At 43.4% G+C, this 22,367-nt stretch overlaps 1 protein-coding gene across 4 annotated transcripts in view; it reads left to right on the top strand.

The window, feature by feature from the left end:
- The window catches only part of LOC132835998 (adhesion G protein-coupled receptor E2-like), an 80,886-nt gene that overhangs the window by 53,345 nt on the left and 5,174 nt on the right, over window positions 1-22,367 (top strand). For all 4 annotated transcript variants that reach the window (XM_060855183.1, XM_060855184.1, XM_060855186.1 and 1 more), the window contains 5 exons: window positions 3,010-3,213; window positions 6,871-7,091; window positions 9,035-9,101; window positions 10,497-10,588; window positions 17,002-17,170. In XM_060855183.1, the coding sequence (XP_060711166.1) occupies window positions 3,010-3,213; window positions 6,871-7,091; window positions 9,035-9,101; window positions 10,497-10,588; window positions 17,002-17,170 (753 nt within the window). The remainder of the gene's footprint in view (window positions 1-3,009; window positions 3,214-6,870; window positions 7,092-9,034; window positions 9,102-10,496; window positions 10,589-17,001; window positions 17,171-22,367) is intronic.

The raw sequence follows: 22,367 nt of genomic DNA, 5'->3' as shown, positions 1-22,367 counted from the left end.
ATTTCATGACAATTTGCACCTTACAAACAAATCTAGCCTTTTGCTCCAGACTTATAAATTCTCTATACGGTATGTCTCCAGGGCATCATACATTAGACCTTGCTATGACTAGTCTAATAATATCCCCATTACGCGACAGTCACCAGGAGGTTCCAATTAAGAGCCAGTTAAGTGCTTTACTGTAAGAAAAATGGAAACTAATTTCACCGCCACCAGCTCCTATACAGCAGTGTAATAAAGGACAGAAAATCTGATATAGAGATCGATATCAAACAGGAGGCTGGGGAGGACTGACCACTCCATTTTGAAAATGAGCACGTCAATTATGGAGCAGATAATATCAAAATTCGGAAGTTCTGGTAAAATTGCCTTGAGCGAGGGCTCAATTATAGGTCGCAAAATTGTAGAACTTTTGAGTTCATGAATTATAGTTGAGTTCAATGAGATTCTGAAGCCAGGCTGGTTGAAATGTGTCTGAAATACTTGTCGTCAAAACTGTTGCACACTGTGCTGAACTTTCAACAGTGGCAAAAATTCACACTTCTCCATATGCAGTTATTTAACAGGATGTTACTGCAGCTCAGATGAAACTGATTAAAATGCTGACTGATTGTAACATGCCCGATTATAAATTTTACTCCAGCTGCTTACTCTGAGTTACGTACTTTATTGAAATAAGTCCTTACTTCCCACAGCATCGAGACAAAATCCCATAATATTCATCTCTCCCAATGTGCACACTGTTCACCCTGGACGCCCTTGCTTTATTTACTTAGCAAGCACAAATCCCTAAACTCGAGCAGTAACCCCATGTTGGCTGAGCTCGAGGTCTTTAGTCCACCATGTAGTCATTGAAACAAAGGAACAGGAGTAGGCTATTCAGCCCCTCATCCCTGCTTCACCATTGAATGATCTGTGGCCTAAGTCAATATCCCTGTCTTTGGCACATCTGTCTTACTACATTTGCTTAGCAAAAATGTCTCTCACTCTCTCAGATTTAAAATTAACAACTGTTCCAGCATCCATTGCCATTTGTGGAGGAGAATTTGTGTGTTAAAGTGCTAAGATCTCCCCTGAACAGTCTAATTCTCAGACTATTCTCGAATTTCCAATTAATCAAAATAGTTCACCTTTAACCAACCTGTCTTTTCTTTTTTGCACTTTGGAGGCAATGGCCTGGTGATTCTATTGCTAGGCTGTTACTTCTGAGGCCTAGCTAATGACCGGGGTTCAAATCCTGCCATGGTCGATGGTAGAATTTGAACTTGGTACAATCTGGAACTAAGAGTTTTAATGATGACTGTGAGTCCATTGTCGATTGGTTGGAAAAGCCCATCTGGGTCACTAATGTCCTTTAGGGAAGGAAACTGCCATCCTTACCTGGTCTGGCCTACATGTGACTCCAGACCCTCAGCAATGCAGCTGTGTCCGGGGCAATTAGGAATGGGCAATAAATTCTGGCTTAACCAGTGACGCCCTCATCCTGTGAAAGAGTAAAAACACCTTCTAACTTCCAGAGAAGATAGGCTTCAGTTGTATAATCTTTCCTCAAAACCTAACCTCTGATCTCCAGGTATCATTCTTGTAAACCTCCACTATACTCCCTCCAAGGCCAGTCTATCCTCACTAAGGTGTGGTTCCCAGATCTGCTCATTGTACTCTTAAGTGAAGTGTAACCAGGGTTTTGTATAACCACAGCATAACTACTGCACCTTCAGTCCTCTAGATATGAAGGCCAACCTTCCATTGGCCTTCTTAATTACTTTCTCCATATGATTGTGGCATTTCAAAAGCATAGGGGTCATCCTCAGTAAGGTACCACATGGTTTGTTTCTCTCCACAAATGCTTCAGGCTTTTGTTCTGAGTCTCCAAATTTGGAGGTTGGCTGCACAGGGAGCTTTGTTTGTCCTGAATCTGTTTGGTGAGGACTCCTGGTCTAGCACACAATGAAAATATGGTTGATCTGCAACTTCCCTTCATTTCCCCATCTTGCTTAGCTCAACAGAAAAGCAATCAACTGCAGTTTTTAAGATTTCCAATTGAACCCCAATCACATAGCCTTTTTTTGGGGGGGGGCGGGAGGAGACGCGGTGAGATTGCTACTTCCATGAAGAAATGGTACCAGACATCAGCTCTGAAGTTTTGTTTTAGGTTTGTGCCGTTAATGTGCATGCTGAATATCATGAAGCCATGATACTGCAGTGCAGTGAGAACTGCAGATAGTCACAGAGCACGGAAACAGACCCTTTGGTCCAACCAGTCCATGCTGAAAATAATCCCAAACTGGATTAGTCCCACCTGCCTGCTCCTGGTCCATAGCCCTCCAAACCTTTCCTGTTCATATATTAATCCAAGTGTCTTTTAAATGTTGTAATTTTACCCAGATTAATCACTTCCTTTGGAAGTTCATTCCACACACAAACCACTCTCTGCATAAAACATTTGCCCCTCATGACTTTTTAAAATATTTCTCCTCTCAGCTTAAAAGTGTGCCCTGGTCTTAAAGTCCCCCACCCTAGGGAAAAGACAACTACCGTTAATTCTATCTCTGCCCCTCATTATTTTATAAACTTCAATAAGGTTCCCTTTCAAACTCCTACACGCTAGTGAAAAAAGTCCCAGCCGATCCAGCGTTTCCTTATAACTCAAACCTTTCATACCCAATAACATCCTGGTAAAACTCTTCAGAACCCTCTCCAGCTTAATAATATCCTTCCCATACCAGGGGGACCAGAACTAGACATGGTACTCCAGAAGAAGCCTCACTAACATCCTGTACAACCTCAACATCACGTCTCAACTCCTATGCTGAGCAATGAAGAGAGTAAAGTGCACGTTGGGTAAAATAATGTGTTAGGGTGCTGCCCCATTGACACACTTCAAACTATTGCTGTTCTCTCCTCCAAACAACTCACTGTGTTTCTCCAGGATTTCAATCCCCATGACTTCTCCTCACAGGGCTCAGGGAAATTGTCTCACTCATTAATCTCTCCAACTTCTGTTCACAGGATCTCCCACATGTGTTTGCACTTGAAGTCATCACTTACGTTGGATTAAGTGTCTCCCTGGTGTTTCTGTTACTGGCCATTGTCACCTTTGTCACTTGCCAATTGGTTAATGACACGAGACGCACCATCCACATTCACCTGTGCGTGTGTTTGCTGGTCGCTGACTTCATCTTCCTTTTCGGAATCTCACTAACCGAAAATCGGGTAAGGAATCCTAACGATTGTTCCGTTTGTGTCACCGCACTCAAGGGAGGTGCCACAATAAATTGGTTGCTCATGTTGTTGCCAGTCACACACTTTAATCAGATAAGTGATGGGAAAGATGCTCTATTCCACCAGGTCATAGTCTATGTATAGAGGCCATTCAGCACCCCCCCCCATTCAAGTCTGTGCTAGCCCTAGAAATATTGATCCACAGAGTCCCACATCCCCCGTCTCTTTTTCCATAATGCTGCATCTCATTTCTTCCTCGATAATTTATCCAATTGCCTTCTTCCACTGGACTCCAAGGCAGCGTGACCATGACTACTCACTGTGTGAAAACTTCATCCTCCCCTTCATATGGATATGGATGCAAGAAGCACCGGATATAGTTGACTCCTTGCGAGCTCCTGCATGCAGATCTAAGTTTCCCATTTCTTACAATCGTTCTACCCTCTTTAAACTTAATAGCATACTTTCAAAAAATTGCTACCTGTGTTTTTGTTTTTGCTGCTGTTTACCTATTATTTACTTATCTATGCTCCTTAACTCTGTGATCTGACTGCATCACTTGCAAGACAAAGCTTTTCACTCAGTATTCATGACAATAAATGCAATTCAATTCAATTTATCTCTCTAGCCCCAGCCTATTCAGCCTCTCCCTATAGCTCAAACCTTCTAACCCTGACAACAGCCTTGTGAATCTTTCTCGAACCCTTTCAGCTTTTGCCACATCTTTCCTGTAGCAGGGAGACCAGAATTGAATGCAGCATTCCAAACGTGGCACTGTACACTCACGTGACTTGATGCTAACTGTGGTTGTCTGAAGATTCAGTTGAGCTGAAGAAGACACTGCTCTGGTGAATCTCTTTGGAATGTTGCTCCCTTTTCTAAAATGTTGGCCCCACGATCCACCTTGGGGCACAACAACGGGGGTCTGGAGCTCCAGGAGGAACACTCCTGAGCTCTGAGAGTCTAGGATCAGTACCACTGGGCTGTGATTTTAGTTTCCGCCATGTAGGCCTAACTCGTGACTTAGAATAGTTTACCCACCACCTCTTTGTCTGTGTCCTCTGAGCCATTACATCGAAGGTCAGGGACCCTTGTAGAAGTTTTACTCACTGGAATACCTATGTATCGGTCACTGAGACATGCAAGAATGTCTGGAGGTTGTCCAGGTTACAACTCAAGCAGAACCACATATAAACATGTCTACTCCCCTGTACTTAAGGTTAACCATTAAAGTCAATAATTTTTATAGCCACGTTTTTTTTAATTTATCACATCTGAGACCTCCAAATGTTAGCTGCTTATTAACTCAAATCCTTTTGCATGCCAGTTGTTCACTTGTTCGTGGCACATGGGAATTTAGGATGAAGTGGTAGTGTTGATTAACTACCCCCTTACTTCACTGAAAACATGAGGGGCAGGTAGGGTAAATAGACAAGGTCTTTTCCCAGGGTTGGGGCAGTCCAGAACTAGACGGCATAGGTTTAGGACGAGAGGAGAAAGATATAAAAGGGACCAAAGGGACAACTTTTTCACATAGAGGGTGGTGCGTGTGTGGAATGAGCTGCCAGAGGAAGTGGTGGAGGCTGGTACAATTGCAACATTTAAAAGGCATCTGGATAGGTACATAAATGATGTGGAGGGATATGACCCCGGTGCTGGCAAACGGAATAGATTGGGTTGGGATATCTGGTCAGCATGGATGAGTTGGACCAAAGTGTCTGTTTGCGTGCTGTACATCACTACAACACTAAATGTTCAGATTTTGAATTATTTCAGTCAGGGCAGTTAACAACGGGGACAGTAATTTTGAGTACAGTTGGGACGTTATGTTGAGGTTGTAGGGGATGTTGGTGAGGCCTCTTCTGGAGGACTGTGTCCAGTTCTGGTCCCCCTGTTATAGGAAGGATATTAGTAAGTCAGAGAGGGTTCAGAAAAGATTTAGTAGGATGTTACCAGGAATGGAGGCTTTGAGTTCTAACTCAAAGTGGATCTCTTTCCCACAATAAAGATGCTGATTTTTATGTACTTAATAATTTTGCCAGTCAACAGCATGAAGTTATAGGCTGGGACTGGAGCATAGGATGTTGAAGGGTGACCTTATAGAGGTTTATAAAATCACGAGTGGTATAGATAGGGTTAGTGCCTTTCCCTACGATAGGGGATTTCAAGAATAGGGGGCATATTTTTAAGCTGAGAGGAGAAAAGGACATGAGGGACAACTTTTTTACACATGTTCGTGTCTGGAATGAACTTCCAGAGGAAGTGATGGATGAGTGTAGAGTCACAACATCGAAAAGACATTTGGACAGGTTTGTGGATGGGAAAAGTTTGGGGGACATGGGCCAAGTGCTGGCAGATGGGACAAGTTTAGTTTGGGATAACACTCACATGGACTGGATGGACCGAAGGGTCTGTGTCCATGCTTTCCATCTCTATGATTCTAATAAAATATGTTTCGCTTAAAGCTTAATGGTGGACCAATCAAATAACACTGGCCCTTACACTTGCCTTTAAATAAAATTGCAAGTTAGGCGCTATTTGATATTTCTTGATGGGTTTGGTCTGGTGTACAGCTGTCTGTCTGATGAGCAAATATATCTTGGATTTTCAAATAAATTGAAGCTACACCGTGTTCCAGTCCAATGTGAGAGTGGGAGCTTAGTTTTAAAGAAAATCACACAAGAGCACAACAGGGGAATTCTATAGCAAGGACGATAACTTTAAAACTAAAGGCAAGACTTTAATGAGAGAAGGGAATACTTTAAAGCAGTTGATTTATGTATTTAATAATTTGCCAGCCAACAGCTTGTAGGAATATAAGTCCATGGATATGGAATATGGTACAAATCAGCCATCATTTCATTGAATAGCAGAACAGATTTGAGGGGCTGAATGGCCTATCAGTGTGTATCTTCCTCTGCTACGTTAACAAAGGCAATAAAGTATTGCTCAACATCTCGATTAAACTAGCAGGTACATTTCACACTGGTGTATTAATGTATTCTGTTGTCACAATGTTCAGGTGAGACTGGAAGCCAATCCTTTAAGAAACGTTCGATAATGTTAATTTGGACTCAGTAATGAGCAGGATCATTTCTGACATTGTCGCTCTTTAAGCCTCCTTGATTATGAAACAAGATTGTCCATGAGGTCCTTTTCTGATCTTCACTGCGTCAACACAATGCTCACTCCTGAATCAGTAGATTGTGGGCTTATGTTCCTCTTGTTAAGGTTGAACTTAGGTTAAAACTTAGGTTGGCTCTCTATTGCAGTAATGAGAGGGCACAGCACTGTTCGAGGTGCGGTCTTCTGAAGGAGACATTGAACCTATACCCCACCCTCTCAATGGGTGGGGGCATGTATAGACTCCTGTGACAATATTGCAAAGTGAAAAGGAGAGTTCACCTCTATTTACCTCTAGGTCATCAGCACATTGCTGTTTATGGGAGCTTGCTGTGCATAAAATTTCCACCATCTGGTCATGATTATGACAAGGGTTAGACAACAGAAGTGCCTCATCGGCTGTAAAGTGTATTTGGACATCCTTTGTCCCAAGAGGTGCTGCATAAATGAAAGTTCCTTCTCACTCTTTCTAACTGTGTGCCATTCACTGGAGCTCTGAACTGACGCCGTGACTGTTCTGTTTAGATATTTTGTGGAATCATCGCAGGTGTCCTCCACTATACCTTTCTCGCAGTCTTTGCTTGGATGTTCCTGGAAGGGATCCAACTTTACCTCATGGTGCAGGTGGTTTTCGTCCCAAAGGTTCCTCTCAAGCGATACATGCTTTGGGTTGGCTATGGGTTTCCAGCTTTGATTGTCACAATTTCAGCAGCAATTAACTATGAAGGCTATGGCACCGAATCATCGTGAGTTTATATTTTTAAGTATATCTTCGTGAGACGTGAATGCATTTATGTTGATTTGTGAGAAAGGATGCATAATATGTTTCTTGTTGCATCCACAGCGTTTTTAAACATGTCTGTCATGCTGCTCCTTACCTCCTGGAAGTATTGATTTCACAATGTGGAGTAGTTAGCTCAGTAGATAGCTCAACCCAACTGGCTATTCTTTGCAAGAGATTCTTGATATTGTGTCCCAGTGTATCTTGGACAACAGACAAGAGTAACATACCATGCTCAATCGCCAGGCAGACACACAAGGTTGTAACTAGGAGTGGAGGCCCAGTGACTGATCCCTCCTGACCATGGGAAAGGGGTCTTGAGGCCAGTTTTAGCACCTTCTGGGATGTAACTCAGATGATGGGGAGGTGCCAGAGTTCGACTGGGGTGGACAAAGTCAGAAGTCAGATGACACCAGGTTATATCCCAACGGGCTTATTTGAAATCACAAGCTTTCGGAGCGACGCTCCTTCGTCAGGTGAAGTCAGGTGACTTTCAAAGGTTATAACCCAAAAGCCCAAGTCAATGTCCCAGCAGCATGGGTTCAAATCTGACCATGGCAGCTTTTGGAATTATGAATTCAATCTGGAATTGAAGGTTCACAGTGACCATGAGTTGTTCTAAAGACCCGACCAGTTCACTCATTTTGAGAAGGATATTTGCAATCTGGACCCACTGCAATATGGCTGACTCTGAACTGAAACAGCATGCCACGTCATTAGCTTCACTGGCAGTTCAGGGGTGGGGGAGGTGATAGCATAGTGCTATTATCATTGGACTACTGACCCAGATAATGTTCCGGGGAACTGGGTTCGAATCCTGTCAAGGCAGGTGGTGGAATTTGATTTCTGTAAAGAATATGGAATTAACAGTCTCATGACAAGCATGAATCCATTGTGGGCAAAACCCATCTGGTTCGCTAATGTCCCTTAAGGAAGGAATCTGCTATCCTTACTTGGGCTGGACTACATGTGACTCCAATGTGGTTGAGTCTTCTCTTCCCTAAGAAATGCTGGTCTGGTCAGCGACACCCACATCCCATGAACAAATAAAAAAGTTGCTAACCCCAAACATAAGAAACAAGAGCAGGTGGAGAGCCCTGTTCAGTATCATTGTGTCTAATCCTGGGTTTCAATTTCACATTTAACCCATTCTCTATAGTCCTTCAAGAGATCAGAACATACACTTTTGCATCCTTAGATATATTAAGTGATGGAGCCCTCTTGGACAGAGAATTCCAAAGATACGCCACCCCCTGAGCAAAGACATCTCAGTTTTAAACACTCAGTCCCTTATCCCAAGGCTGCCCCTATGTTTTCGAGTCCCCAATGTAAATTTTCGGTGTATTTCCTGTGTAGCGCCTTCTGATTTATGAACATTTTCAATGAGATCACCTCTCATTCTTCTAAACTCTCGAGAATGTGGGTCCAGTTTGACCTGTGCCTGCTCGCAGGGACAAAGTTATGAACCATTCGATCCACCTACAATGCAAGCCCAGCTTTTTCTTAAACATGGATATCAAACCAGCATACAGTGGTCCACAAGTAGTCTCTCCAAGAACCCCCTCCCCCCCCAACTCCTTTACAATAGTAGTGAGTCTTTTTTATTGCTGTGTTCCAATGCCTTACAATAAAGACCAACATGTCATCCCATTAAAAAAATGTAAAAATGTAATCCTGGGTGGGGAATCCGGAGTTTGACATGCCAGTGAAGATTTCCCAGTTTGGATGAGCAAGGAAAGATTTTAAAATTCTTTGTAACCCAGGGGACCAGGGGAGTTGTTCAAGTGAACCTTATCAAGGTCAGGGGTGTGCCAGTTAACTAGCACTTTGGAGAGATGGAATGTAGTGTTATAGGTGCTTTCCAAATGACGTTGTATTTTTTGACCATTTTTGAACTTCGAATTGCAGGTGTTGGCTTTCGACGAAGAATTTCCTTCCTTGCAGCTTCTTTGTGCCTGCTCTACTGATCAGCATTGTAAGTTTGATTCAAAGCATCAGTTCAGTCTATTATTGCAACAAGTCTCTGATTTGTGCTCTTGGAGGAGGTGGGAGATAGGAGGGTAGAGGGAGTTGATAAGTGATGGGGGTAGTTACAGCAGGGAGGTGGAGACATGGATTGATGGGGCTTGGTAAAGAGAGAGAGAGAGAGAGAGAGAGAGAGACAGACAGATGGAGACCGGTGTAATTCAAAGCTCCTGTTGAGGTACATGAAGTCTCAACACCATAGTCAATCTCCCCTGTAACCACCTGCCACTCAGAATAACACATTGGACATGTATCTTAGATGACAATTCTGGGTCTTGCACAGTTAATGCCTCACCACATTCCAGTGCACTCTGACAGAAAATATGTTACTGCAGATGTTCTCCTGGCTGTGATGTTCCTTCAGCTTAAATAGTTCAACTCGACTGCCCGCACTCAAAGACAAAGACCTCAATAAAGGGTTAGTGAACTCCCAGTGTGTGAAAGACCAAGTTTGGTCACAAAGTCTGCCGATGTCTAGTGACACATGAGGCAGATTAAGCTTCTGTCTGCTCCTGCAGCTGGCTTTTCCCTGGGCAGGTCGCCAGTGTGTCACCGGTGACCAGAACGTGAGCTGGAGAGGATCCCACTGGCATCACACACGGCTGATCAGATCTCCCTACCTGCCAGAGGCCTATTAGGAGTCACGGGTTGACCTGCAACCTTTCCCTCAGCAGACCCTCAGCCTATCAACATCACTATCGTGCCATCATTGGCCATCAAGACAGACTCAAAGCCACAGCTTCTGGGTCAGAGGCACGGACACTACCCACTGCACTCTTCTTATATTGCTCACATCCAACAAAGGCAATTTTCGCAGGATTTTCCGTCCCCTGTAACTCAGCATCGATGCAGTGCAAGAAGTTCCAGTTTTCCATTGCGTTATCATCTCTTCCCCTTGAAGGTAGCAATTCTCACTGCAGTCATGTCCCATTGATAGTGGAGTCCTCCTCTGCTTTATCAACTAAATGGCATTATTTCCTTACCTTAGCCTGCATGTTGAGTGCAGGGGGACCATTCAATTGACACCCAACCCTTGTCTTATCCTTATTCAGCCTTCAGCCACCTTCACTTCTGGAAGGAGTTTGTCGGATACTGACCTGCCCATGTAGTTCTCTCTGAAATTGGGATATTAAAACCCAACTGAAGCATCCCAATCACCTCCCAACTAAGCTCAGCCAACCGAGTAGGTACAGGGGACTGACTCTAACAACTCCTGGTGTTAATGAAGAATAGCGATTTACGGGATAAAAATCACTAACGCTCCCAATTCGATTATGGAATACCTTCTGTTAACATTTCTGAGCATTTTTATGAAATTGTACATTGTTTTCCTTCTTAATTACAGATCAATTTTATCTTTCTTTGCAAAACATTAATGACATTGAAAAAGAAGCTGTCAGATGTCATTTCAGAAAACAGGACACTGGGAAAACAGAGGTAACTATATAACCAGCTTGCCTTAATTTGCCCCTTCTGACCGAATGGTGACTTACATTTCCAATGCCTCACATCAGTTTTACACCTATTCATTGTTCTCTCCATTTTTTACACCTATGAAGTTGATCTTCATCTTGGGTTAGTGGGTAGCTGAACTACGGCTGAATCTGGAGCTCCAAATATCCATGACTTGCCTGTCATAGAGTTACAGAGATGGACAGCATAGACACTTCGGTCCAACTCATCCATGCCGACCAGATCTCCTAACCTAATCTAGTCCCATTTTCCAGCACTTGGCCCATATCCCTCTAAACCCTTCTTATTCATACACCCATCCCAATGCATTTTAAATATTGCAATTGTACTAGCCTCCACCATTTCCTCTGGCAGCTCATTCCATACATGCACCACCCTCTGTGCGAAAAAGTTACCCTTAGATCCCTTTTAAATCTTTCCCCCTCGCGTTCTGGACTCCCCCACCCCAAGGAAAATACTTTGTCTACTTATCCTATGATTTTACCCTCATGATTTAATAAACCTCTATAAGGTCACCCCTCAGCCTCCGACGCTCCAGGGAAAACAGCCCCGGCCTACTCAGCATCTCCCCTTCCTCAAACCCCCCAACCCTGGCACCATCGTTATAAATCTTCTCTGAACCTCTTCAACTTCCACAACATCCTTCCAATAGGAAGGAGACCAGAATTGCATGCAATATTCCAAAAGTGGCCTAACCAATGTCCTGTACAGCTGCAACATGACCTCCCAATTCCGATACTCAGTGCTCTGACCAATAAAGGAAAGCATACCAAACGCCTTCTTCACTATCCCATCTGTGTTTAGTGTAACCTTGTAGGTAGAGGAGGACCTTGTAGCCTAGATTTCAGATCATCCAGGCACTGAAGCTTGAGTTCAGTTGCATTTCATCTCAGCATGAGGTATTCCGTGGTATCGATACCCATCTTACCTCCAGTCACTCTCTCTGTATTATGGAGTAAGTATAGTGCACTCAGTCAGTCAGCTATGTGGCTGTAATGTACAACAGCATTAGTCAGCACAGAACTCAAACCATGACTCCCCACCAATCTAGCACTGCATCTCCCATTAAGGAGTTATCATCAAGACATGATGACACCCACTGGAACATGTTAAAAAGCACTTAGGTAAGTACATGAACAGGAAAGGTTTGGAGGGATAAGGACCAGGAGTAGGCAGATGTGACTAGTTTAGTTTGGGATTATGTTCGGCATGGACTGGTTGGGCTGAAAGTTCTGTTTCCATGCTATATGACTCTACCTGTTTAGGTGTGTGATGCTGCAGTTGTGGAAATAGTGTTGTTAATAAATATCAAGACATCTGTCTCAACTCTCTGATTGTTGTATGGGCTAATGTGTAAAAAACACCCACAAAGCCCATCACTTAATGAAGTGTTGTCTGAGCTGCTCCAGGACATTGGTATCTCAGCGTGACAGTGAGCAAGTGTTCTGGGAAGGGCCATTTTTCCGGTGTTACACTGAGGCCCAGCCTTCCTGTCAGTTAAAGCATCTCATGGCACTGATTTAGAGATGGGCGAAAGGGATTCTCTCCCAGGTCCTGATGAATATTTATCCCTCCATCAATGTCACAATTGAAAGAAAGGATAATCTGATTATTATCACATTGTTGTTTGCGGGAGATTTCTGTGTGCAAACTGGCTGTCGATTTTCTGACAACAGTGTCAGTACTCCAGAAATGTCCTCAGGATGTGAAAGGTGCTAGATAAAAGCAGGTTATGCTTTGACTGTTCGACCAGAGCTATGATGTCCAGGATATAGGCAGATCCTGAACTAAAACAGATATGGTTTCATAGGGTTTAACAGCAATTTAATATCAGCTTGGTAAAGGCTCGAGGTGATTCTGAAATAAATATGGGGAAAGCTGAGCAATCATTAATTGATGCCGAACATGTTACAAACTCCCAGTTTGGGGTGGGGGAGCAAGCAGCATTGGTTGGGGTATGCAGCGGTCTCATAATTACACTTTAGGAGCCAGATCTAGGGCAGACTCCTTATTGATTTAATCTGATGTCTCAGCCATAGTACTCCAGAGCTCTGTTGATGCTCAAGCACTTGTTTAGGTTCCCAGGTGATTAGAAGACTCAGTTCAGGTTAAGGGGAAGGTCACAAGTGATAGTCTGAAGGACCATGATGGCCACAGCTGGAAACAACTGGCAACAAACCTTGCAGAATGGGCTTAGAGGGAGGAAAGGCCTGTTCCTATCGCAGTACTCCAGCAAGGAGCCTAGACAATCTGTCTGCTTTCAGCTGTCCATCATCAAAATACAAGAGGGAGATTTCACTCTAGCTTCCACTGTCTGTATTTTCACTTTGGTGTTGTGATGTTATGTAGGGACATAGGAGCAGGAGTAGGCCATACAGCCCCTTGGGCTTTCCCATTATTATGTGGCCTAATTCCCCAATATCCATCTTTAGCCCTTATCCCTTAATACCTTTGCTTAACAGAAAAAAACTATCTCAGATTTAAAATTAACAACTGATCCAGCATCCACTCCCATCTGCCGAAGTGTTTCCTAACATCTCTCCTGAATAGTCTGGCCCTAATTCTCAGACAATGTCCCTAGTTCTGGAATCTCTAACCAGAGGAAATAGTTTATCTTTATCTACCCTGTCTTTTCCTCTTTGTATCAGATCATTCTTTAACCCTCTAATTTCTAGAAAAAATAGGCCTCATTTGTATAATCTCTCCTCATAAATTAATCCCTGACATCCAGGTATCATTCTTGTAAACCTACACTGTACTCCCTCCAAGACCAATCCATCCTTACTAAGGTGTGGTACCTAGATTTGCTCACTATATTCCAAGTGGGGTCCAACCAGGATTTTGTATAATTGCAGCATAACTTCTACAACCTTGCACTCCAGTTCTCTAGATATAAAGGCGGGCATTCCATTGGCTGCCTTGATTATTTTCTGCACTTGTCATTTATGCTCCTGAACCCTCAAGTCTCTTTGGACATCCATTGTATGTAACTTTATACCATCTAGAGAGTACTTCCTTTTATGTGTTCAAAATGGATAACCTCACAGTTGCTTCCATTGAACTCCATCTGCCTCAGTTCTGCCCAGTCGCTTAGTCCATCAATATCCCCAGTAGTTTTATGCTGTCACCTACACTGTATACAATGCTAACCCTCTCTGGTTAATAAACATAACTGCAATGATTTGACATGGATAGCAGGCAACTCCGTAGGGCATGTGTAAACAAATAGTAACCATTGCTCCACAGCTTGGAACATCCTCAGAATGACCGTGAAATAGTATTTTAAGAAACGGCTAAAAATTCTCTGTTTTAAGAATCAGCAAACTCTCCACCATAATAGTGATTTCATTATTATTTTATTTATTCGTCAATAGCAGGGCCAGGATTTGTTTTCCCCATCACAGAATTGTTACCGTACAGAGGGAGGCCAGTTGTATCTGTACTGGCATCCTGAGCATTTTGCCTTCGTGCCAATTTTGTGCCGTGACCCTGCAAGTTGCTTCTATTTAAATAATCAGCCAGTGCCCTCCAGAATGCCCCGATAGGACCTTACTCCACCACACTTCCACATTGTTCAGCCTAAGATCAGACCATTGGCTGTGTGAAAAACGAGTTTTCTCAGTTGCTTGTTTTGTAAAGCATTTTGAAACTGCACTTTCTGGTTCTCCATCCATTGATGAGGGGGTACAGTTTATTCACTCTGTTCTAAACTTCAATCAAATCTCCCCTCAGCTTAATCCTCCCTAGGTCTCTCCAAGGAAAAAAATTAAAAGTCACAAAGCACCAGGTTATAGTCCAACAGGTTTATTTGGAAGCACTAGCTTTCAGAATGCTGCTCCTTCATCAGGTAGCTAGTGGGGCAGGGGGTCATTGGACACAGAATTTATCGTAAAAGATCAAAATGTCATACAACTGATGCGATGTATTGAACAAACCTAGATTGCTGTTAAGTCTTTAATCACTTAAAATGGGGATGCAGGTTTTGATTTATTAGTATGCAAATACCAGAACTTCTGTCATGTTATATTCCTGAGGTAACATTATTTAAAATAAAAGTGACATCTCAGCTCAGACAATGCATTAAAGGTGAGAGGTTAGAGTTTGTCAGTATTCAATCTTGAGACTGACTGGTTTGATTTCTAAAATAGGAATTTATAAAAGGTCACATAGACTGACAGCCCCAACCTCTCCCATCTACAGACAGAGGCGTACTTTCTCTTCCCTCGAACCATTCTTGTAAACTCCTCTACATTCTTTCCAATGCATTTACTTCCTTCCTAAGGTGTGGGCTCAGCACTGTCCACTATATTCCAGCTGACCTCTAGCCTGTCTCTTATGTAGCTTAGTTGGCTGGATGGCTGGTCAGTGGTATTAATAGCATGGGTTCAACTGCTAGACTGGCTGAGGTTATCATGAGGGCTTTTATTTCCAGGGTGGCACGGTGACTCAGTGGTTGGTACTGCGGCCTCACAGGGACCTAGGTTCAATTCCGCACTTGGCCAGTGTGTGGAGTTGGCACATTCACCCTGTATCTCTGCACATCTCCTCTGATTGCTCCAGTTTCCTCCCACAGTCCAAAGGTGTGCAGGTGAGGTGGATTAGTTGTGCTAAATTAGTGGATTTGGTGGATTGGTCATGCAAAATTGTCCACAGTGTCCATAAATGTGCAGGCTAGGCTGGTTAGTTGTGTAAATTACTGGGATGGATCCAGCTGGTATGCTGTTCAGAATGTCAGTGTGGACTCGATGGGCCGAATGGTTTGCTTTTATTCTGTAGGGATTCTATAATTCTCTCCTTGTCTGAGGTATGGTGACTCAGGTTGTCTCTCTGTGATGAGAGAGTGGGACAGTGGCAGCTTTGCTTTTATTTCTATAAGTTCAACATAACTCCTCTGTTCCCCTACTTATGAAGCCTAGAATACTTTATGCTTTATTAACAATTCCCTCTAACTGTCCTGTCACCTATCATGACTTGCGTCCATATATACCCAGATGGTCCTACTCCTGCTCACCCTTTAGAATAGTTCACCTTATTTTGTGATGTCTCTTCATGTTCATTATTCCATTGTACAGCACCTCACATTTCTCTGCATCGACCCTCATCTGCCACCTCTCTGCCCACTCCACCAATTTGTCTATGCCCTTTGGAATTTCTACATTGTCTTCCTCACAGTTCACAATTCTTCCCAGCTTTGTATAATCCTCAAATGTTGAAATTGTTCCCCTGCACAGCAAAATTTTGATTATTGTGGCTCTGTGGTTACCACTGCTGCCTCATGGCGCCAAGGACCTGGTTTGATTCCAACCTCGGGCAACTGTCTGTGTGGAGTTTGCATCTTCTACCTGTGTCTGTATGGGTATCCTCTGGGTGCTCCGGTTTCCTCCCACAGCCCAAAGATGTGCAGGTTAAGTGGATTGGCCATGCTAAATTGCCCATGGTGTTCAGGGATGTGTAGGTTAGTTGCATTAATCAGGGTAAATATACGATAATAGGGCAGTGGAATGGGTCTGGGTGGGTTACGCTTTGGGGGTAAGTGTGGATTTGTTAGCCAAAGGGCCTGTCCCCACACTGTAGGGATTCTATGATTCTGTTGGTAGAATCAGGAAAACGAAGAATCCCAATATTGTCCCCTCGGGACCTCTTCTACAAATCTTTGTTCAGCCTGATAAATATCCCATAACCAATTTCATATCCATGTTGCATGTTCAGTTGAAGAATTCCCACTGTTGTGTGGCTCTAGATTTGAATGCCTTTTGGAAATCTTGCTTGGGTCATTTCTGTCAATTACGTTGCTGTGGATTGGAGTCACATATCAGCCAAGTCACATGAGAATAGCAGAGTTCCTTCCCTGAAGGACATCAATAGATGGGTTTTTATGCTAATCGACAATGGCTTCAGAGTCCCAATTGCTGAGACTAGCTTTTAATTCTACATTTTATGAACTGAATTTAAATTCCACCAGCAGCCATGTTGGGATTTGAACCCCCGCTCCGCCCCCCTCAAAACCTTAGTTTAGGCCTCTGGATTATCAGTCCACTGAAAGCGAAAGGCACTATAGCCTCAATGGCTTAGGAGAGAGAGAGAGAGAGAGAGAGAGAGAGAGAGAGAGAGAGAGAACTGGTGGTGGTTTAACCTGAGGGCCAGCACACCTCAGGGTGAGGGGAGAGGTTGAGGAGAGTCCTTCATGTTAACCTCAGTCAGTATAGGAATTGAACCCACGCTGTTGGCATCACTCTGTATCAGAGACCAGCCAACTGAGGTAACCGACCCTAAGTCTGCTGTGTTACTATCACCACACACTAAGAGCCATTGTGTTATAGATTTTTGCATTAAGCACTGCTTTGAAGAATTTGATCATTGATTCTGTTTTCTTACAGAGTATTTACAATGACGGCCTTTGGTCAGTTGGCCATCCTGGGCTGTACGTGGATGTTTGGCGGGTTTTATATCCAGAATGCAACCGTTCCGATGATGTACATCTTCACCATATTAAACAGCTTCCAGGGCATGTACATCTTTATCATGCACTGCCTGATGTATAAGAAGGTTAGCACTCCTTCCTTTTGTTCATGTCTTCTTTCTCAGACACTCTGGTTTCATCTGTATCCATGAGTTTTCCTGAAGAAACTGGCTTTTCCCAGGATACATTTCATTGTCCCTCTTCACTTTGGGAATACTGTGTTCAATTCTGGTCCCCCAAGCATGTTGCCAGAATTGCAGGGTTTGAGTTAGAGGAAGAGGCTCAATGGAGTCATAGAGTCCTACAGCACAGAGATAGGCCCTTTGGCCCAAACTAGTCCATGCCGATGAAAATGTCCATCCATGCTGACTTAATTTCCCTGCACTTGGCCCATATCCTTCTAATCCTTTCCTATCTATGTATTTAGAGTCATAGAGATGTATAGCATGGAAACAGACCCTTCGCTCCAACCAGTCCATGCCGACCAGAAATCCCAACCCAATCTAGTCCCACCCGGCCTATATCCCTCCAAACCCTTCCTATTCATATACTCATCCAAATGTTGTAATTGTACCAGCCTCCATCACTTCCTCTAGCAGCTCATTCCATACATGTACCACCCTCTGTGTGAAAAAGTTGCCCTGTAGGTCTTTTTTATATTTTTCCCCTCTCACCCTAAACCTATGCCCTCCAGTTCTCCCTCACCCCATGGAAAAGACCTTGCCTATTTACCCTATCCATGCCCCTCATAATTTTGTAAACCTCTATAAGGTCACCCTCAGCCTGCGACGCCCCAGGGAAATCAGCCCCAGCCTGTTCAGCCGCTCCCTCTAGCTCAAATCTTCCAACCCTGGCAACATCCTTGTAAATCTTTTCTGAACCCTTTCAAGTTTCATGACATCTTTCCGATAGGAAGGAAACCAGAATTGCATGAAATATCCCAATAGTGGCCTGACCAATGTCCTGTACAGCCACAACATGACCTCCCAACTTCTGTACTCAATACTCTGACCAATAAAGGAAAGCATACCAAACACCTTCTTCACTATCCTATCTACCTGCGACTCCACTTTCAAGGAGCTTTGAACCTGCACTCAATCAATTTTGTGAGACATGATTTCCCATGCACAAAGCCATGTTGACTATCCCTAATCAGTCCTTGCCTTTCCAAATACATGTACATCCTGTCCATCAGGATTGCCCACCACCGAGGTTAGGCTCACTGGTCTATAGTTCCCTGGCTTGTCTTTACCACCCTTCTTCAACAGTGGCACTATGTTAGTCAACCTCCAGTCTTCCGGCACCTCGCCTGTGACTATTGATGATACAAATATCTCAACAAGGTGCCCAGCAATCACTTCTCTAGCTTCCCACAGAGTTCTAGGGTACACCTGATCAGGTCCTGGGGATTTATCCACCTTTACCCATTTCAAGACATTTAGCACTTCCTCCTCTGTAATATGGACATTTTGCAAGATGTCACCATCCATTTCCCTACAGTCTATATCTTCCATATCCTTTTCCACAATAAATACTGATGCAAAATACTCATTTAGTATCTCCCCCATTTTCTGCGGCTCCACACAAAGGCTGCCTTGCAGATCTTTGAGGGGCCCTATTCTCTCCCTAGTTACCCTTTTGTCCTTAATGTATTAGTAAAAACCCATTGATTCTCCTTAACTGTATTTGCCAAAGCTATCTCATGTTCCCTTTCTGCCCTGCTGATTTCCCTCTTAAGTATACGCCTACTTCCTTTATACTCTTCTGAGGATTCACTCGATCTATCCTGTCTATACCTTACATATGCTTCCTTCTTTTTCTTAACAAAACCCTCAACTTCTTTAGTCATCTGGGATTTCCTATACCTACCAGCCTTCCCTTTCACCCTGACAGGAATATACTTTCTCTGCATTCTCGTTATCTCATTTCTAAAGGCTTCCCATTTTCCAGCCGTCCCTTTACCTGAAAACGGCTGCCCCCAATCAGCTTTCGAAAGTTCTTGCCTAATACCATCAAAATTTGCCTTTCACCAGTTTAGAACTTCAACTTTTAGGTCTGGTCTATCTTTTTCCATCATTATTTTAAATCTAATAGAATTATGGTCACTGGCTCCAAACTGCTCCCCCACTGCCCTGCCTTATTTCCCAAGAGTAGGTCAAGTTTTGCACCTTCTCTAGTAGGTACATCCACATACTGAATCAGAAAATTGTCTTGTACACACTTAATAAATTCCTCTCCATCTAAACCCTTGACACGATGGCAGTCCCAGTTTATGTTTGGAAAGTTAAAATCCACTACCATAACCACCCTATTATTCTTACAGATAGCTGAGATCTCCTTATAAGTTTGTTTCTCAATTTCCCTCTGACTATTAGAAATTCTAAAACACAATCCCAATAAAGTTATCCAAATGCCTTTTAAATGTTGTTAATGTACCCACCTCAACCATTTCTTCAGGCAGCTCATTCCACATGCGTACCACCCTCTGTGTAAAAACATTGCCCCTCAGATTTCCTTTTATTCTTTCCCCTCTAACCTTAAACTGATGTCCTCTCGTCCTCGATTCCCCAACCCTGGGGAAAAGGCTGAGTGCATTCACCCTATCCATGCCTCTCATGATCTTACACCTATGTTTCTCCCCCCTCTCAGTCTCCTACGCCCTAAAGAAAAAAGTCCTAGCTTGTCCAACCATTCCCTGTAACTCAGACCATTGAGTCCAAGCAACATCCTTGTAAATTTTTTTTCTGTACTCATTCCAGTTTAATAACACTCTTCCTGTAACAAGCTGACCAAAACTGAACACAATACTCCAAGTGTGGCCTCACCAATGTCCTGTACAACTGTAACATACCTTCTTAACATCTAAACTCAATGCCCTGACTGATGAAGGCCAGTGTGCCAAAAGCCTCCTTCACTGCCCTATCTACCTGTGACTACTTTCAGAGAGCCATGCACCTGAACTCCAAGGTCCTTCTATTCCATTACACTCCTGAAGCCTCTACCATTCACCATGAAACTCCAACCTTGATTTGACTTTCCAAAATGCAACACCTCACTCTTAGCTATCTTAAACTCCATTCGCCATTTCGCTGCCCACTTCCCCAACTGATCAAGGTCCTGCTGCAATTTCTGATAACCTTCCTCACTGTCCATGATGCCGCCTATTTTAGTGTCATTTGCAAACTTACTAATCATGCCTTGTCCATTCTCATCCAAATCACAGTTATAGATAACAAACAGCAATGAGTCAAGCAGTGATCTCTGAGGCACTCCACTAATCACAAGCCTCCAGTCCAACAAGCATCCTTCCAATATTACCCTCTGCTTCCTACTACCAAGCCGATTTTGTATCCAATTTGCCGGCTCCCCCTGGATTCCATGCGATCTAACCTTCCAGAGCAGCCTACCATGTGGAACCTTATCAAAGGCCTTACTGAAATCCATATAGACTCCGTGTACCACCGGGCCCTTGTCAACTTTCCTGGTCACTTCACCAAAGTACTCTAACAAATTTGTGAAGCATGACCTCCTACGCACAAAACCATGCTGGCTACTCCTAATCAAACCCTGTCTTTCCAAATGCATGTATTTCTTAGCTCTCAGAATCTTCTCAAGTAACTTACATATCACAGATGTTGAAGCTTACTGGTCTATAGGCTTTTCTTTGCAATCCTTCTTGAATAATGGCACAATATTTGCTACCCTCCAGTTTCCCTGGACCTCACCTGCGGCTAACAATGATGCAAAAATAGCCAGGGTTCCCACAATTTCTTCTCTAGCCTCTTACAGTGATCTTGGATATATCTAGACAGGACCAGGAGATTTATCCACCTTCATACATTGTAATACATCCAGCACCTCCTCTATTGTGATATGGACTGTCCCCAGGATATGACTGACTTCCCCACGTTCCCAAGTCTTCATGTCTTTCACCACGACTTCACCACGACTTCCTGTGATTCTGCACATACATGCTGGGGCTGTTTTCCCTGGAGCTTCAGAGGCTGAGCGGTGACCTTATAGATGTTTATAAAACCATGAGGGGCACGGATAGGGTAAATAGATAAGGTCTTTCCCCAGGGTAGAGGAGTCCAAAACTAAAGGGCATAAGTTTAGGGTGAGAGGGGAAAGATTTAAAAGGGACCTAAGGGGCAACTTTTTCACACAGAGGGTGGTGCGTGTATGTAAGGAGCTGCCAGCGGAAGTGGTGGAGGCTGGTACAATTACAACATTTAAAAGGCATCTGGATGGGTATATGAATAGGAAGGGGTGAGAGGGATATGGGCCAAGTGCTGGTAAATGGGACTAGATTAATTTAGGATGTCTGGGCAGCAAGGACACGTTAAATTGAAGGGTTTGTTTCTGTAAGACTATCATTTCTGAAACTTGACAATAACCTTTGAGGTTTTCAGTCACAGCATTATAGAGATGTACAGCTCAGAAACTGACCTTTGGTCCAATGCGTCCATTCTGACCATACACCCTAAATTAATCTAGTCCCATTGACCAGCATTTAGCCCATATCCCTCTAAACCCTTCCTATTCATATACCCATCCAGATGCCTTTTAAATGTTGTACCGGCCTCCACCACTGCCTAAAATCCAATAATGAATTTTGGAGAAATATAATTACGCAGAGAGTGATGAAAATGGGGGATTCATTAACCTTTAAAGCAATGACATGAGATGAATAAGACAGATGCACGCAATGAGAAGCTGAATAAATGCTTGTGGCTGAACAGGGTTAGACCAAACACGTTCACATGGAGTGGAAACACTGGTGTGGATGTGATGGGGTATCTCTCTGCTATGCTCAATAATTCTGCGTTGTATCTACGTTGTTCACTCATACACTGAAACAAATCTGAAACAAGCACAGAGAATGCTGGAGAAACTCGGCAGGTCTGGCAATATCTGTGGAGAGAGAGAAATAGTTTTGAGTTCTTCAGAACTGGACTCAAAATGTAAACTCTGCTTTGTCTCTCTACAGATGCTGCCAGACTTGCTGAGTTTCTCCAGCATTCTCTGTCAGTTTTTAGATTGCATTGTAAATGTCCTTTGTCTTGGGGAATGATGGTGTAATGGTGATGTCCCTAGACCGGTACTCCTATAGCCTAAGCTAATGTGTTGGGAATGTGAGTTCACATCCTGTCAAGTCAGCTGTTGGAATTTAAATCCAATTTATCCATCTGGACGATGAAGCTAAGCTGTCAACTGTCATTAAAAACCTATCTCATGACTTATAGCAACACTGTTGACTTTTAAATGTGCTCTGAAATAGAA

This window comes from Hemiscyllium ocellatum, chromosome 45 (assembly GCF_020745735.1).
Source record: "Hemiscyllium ocellatum isolate sHemOce1 chromosome 45, sHemOce1.pat.X.cur, whole genome shotgun sequence".
Classification (NCBI taxonomy): Eukaryota; Metazoa; Chordata; class Chondrichthyes; order Orectolobiformes; family Hemiscylliidae; genus Hemiscyllium; species Hemiscyllium ocellatum.
Note: the sequence above shows the minus strand (reverse complement) of the source record. Positions and strands in the feature narration are given on the sequence as shown.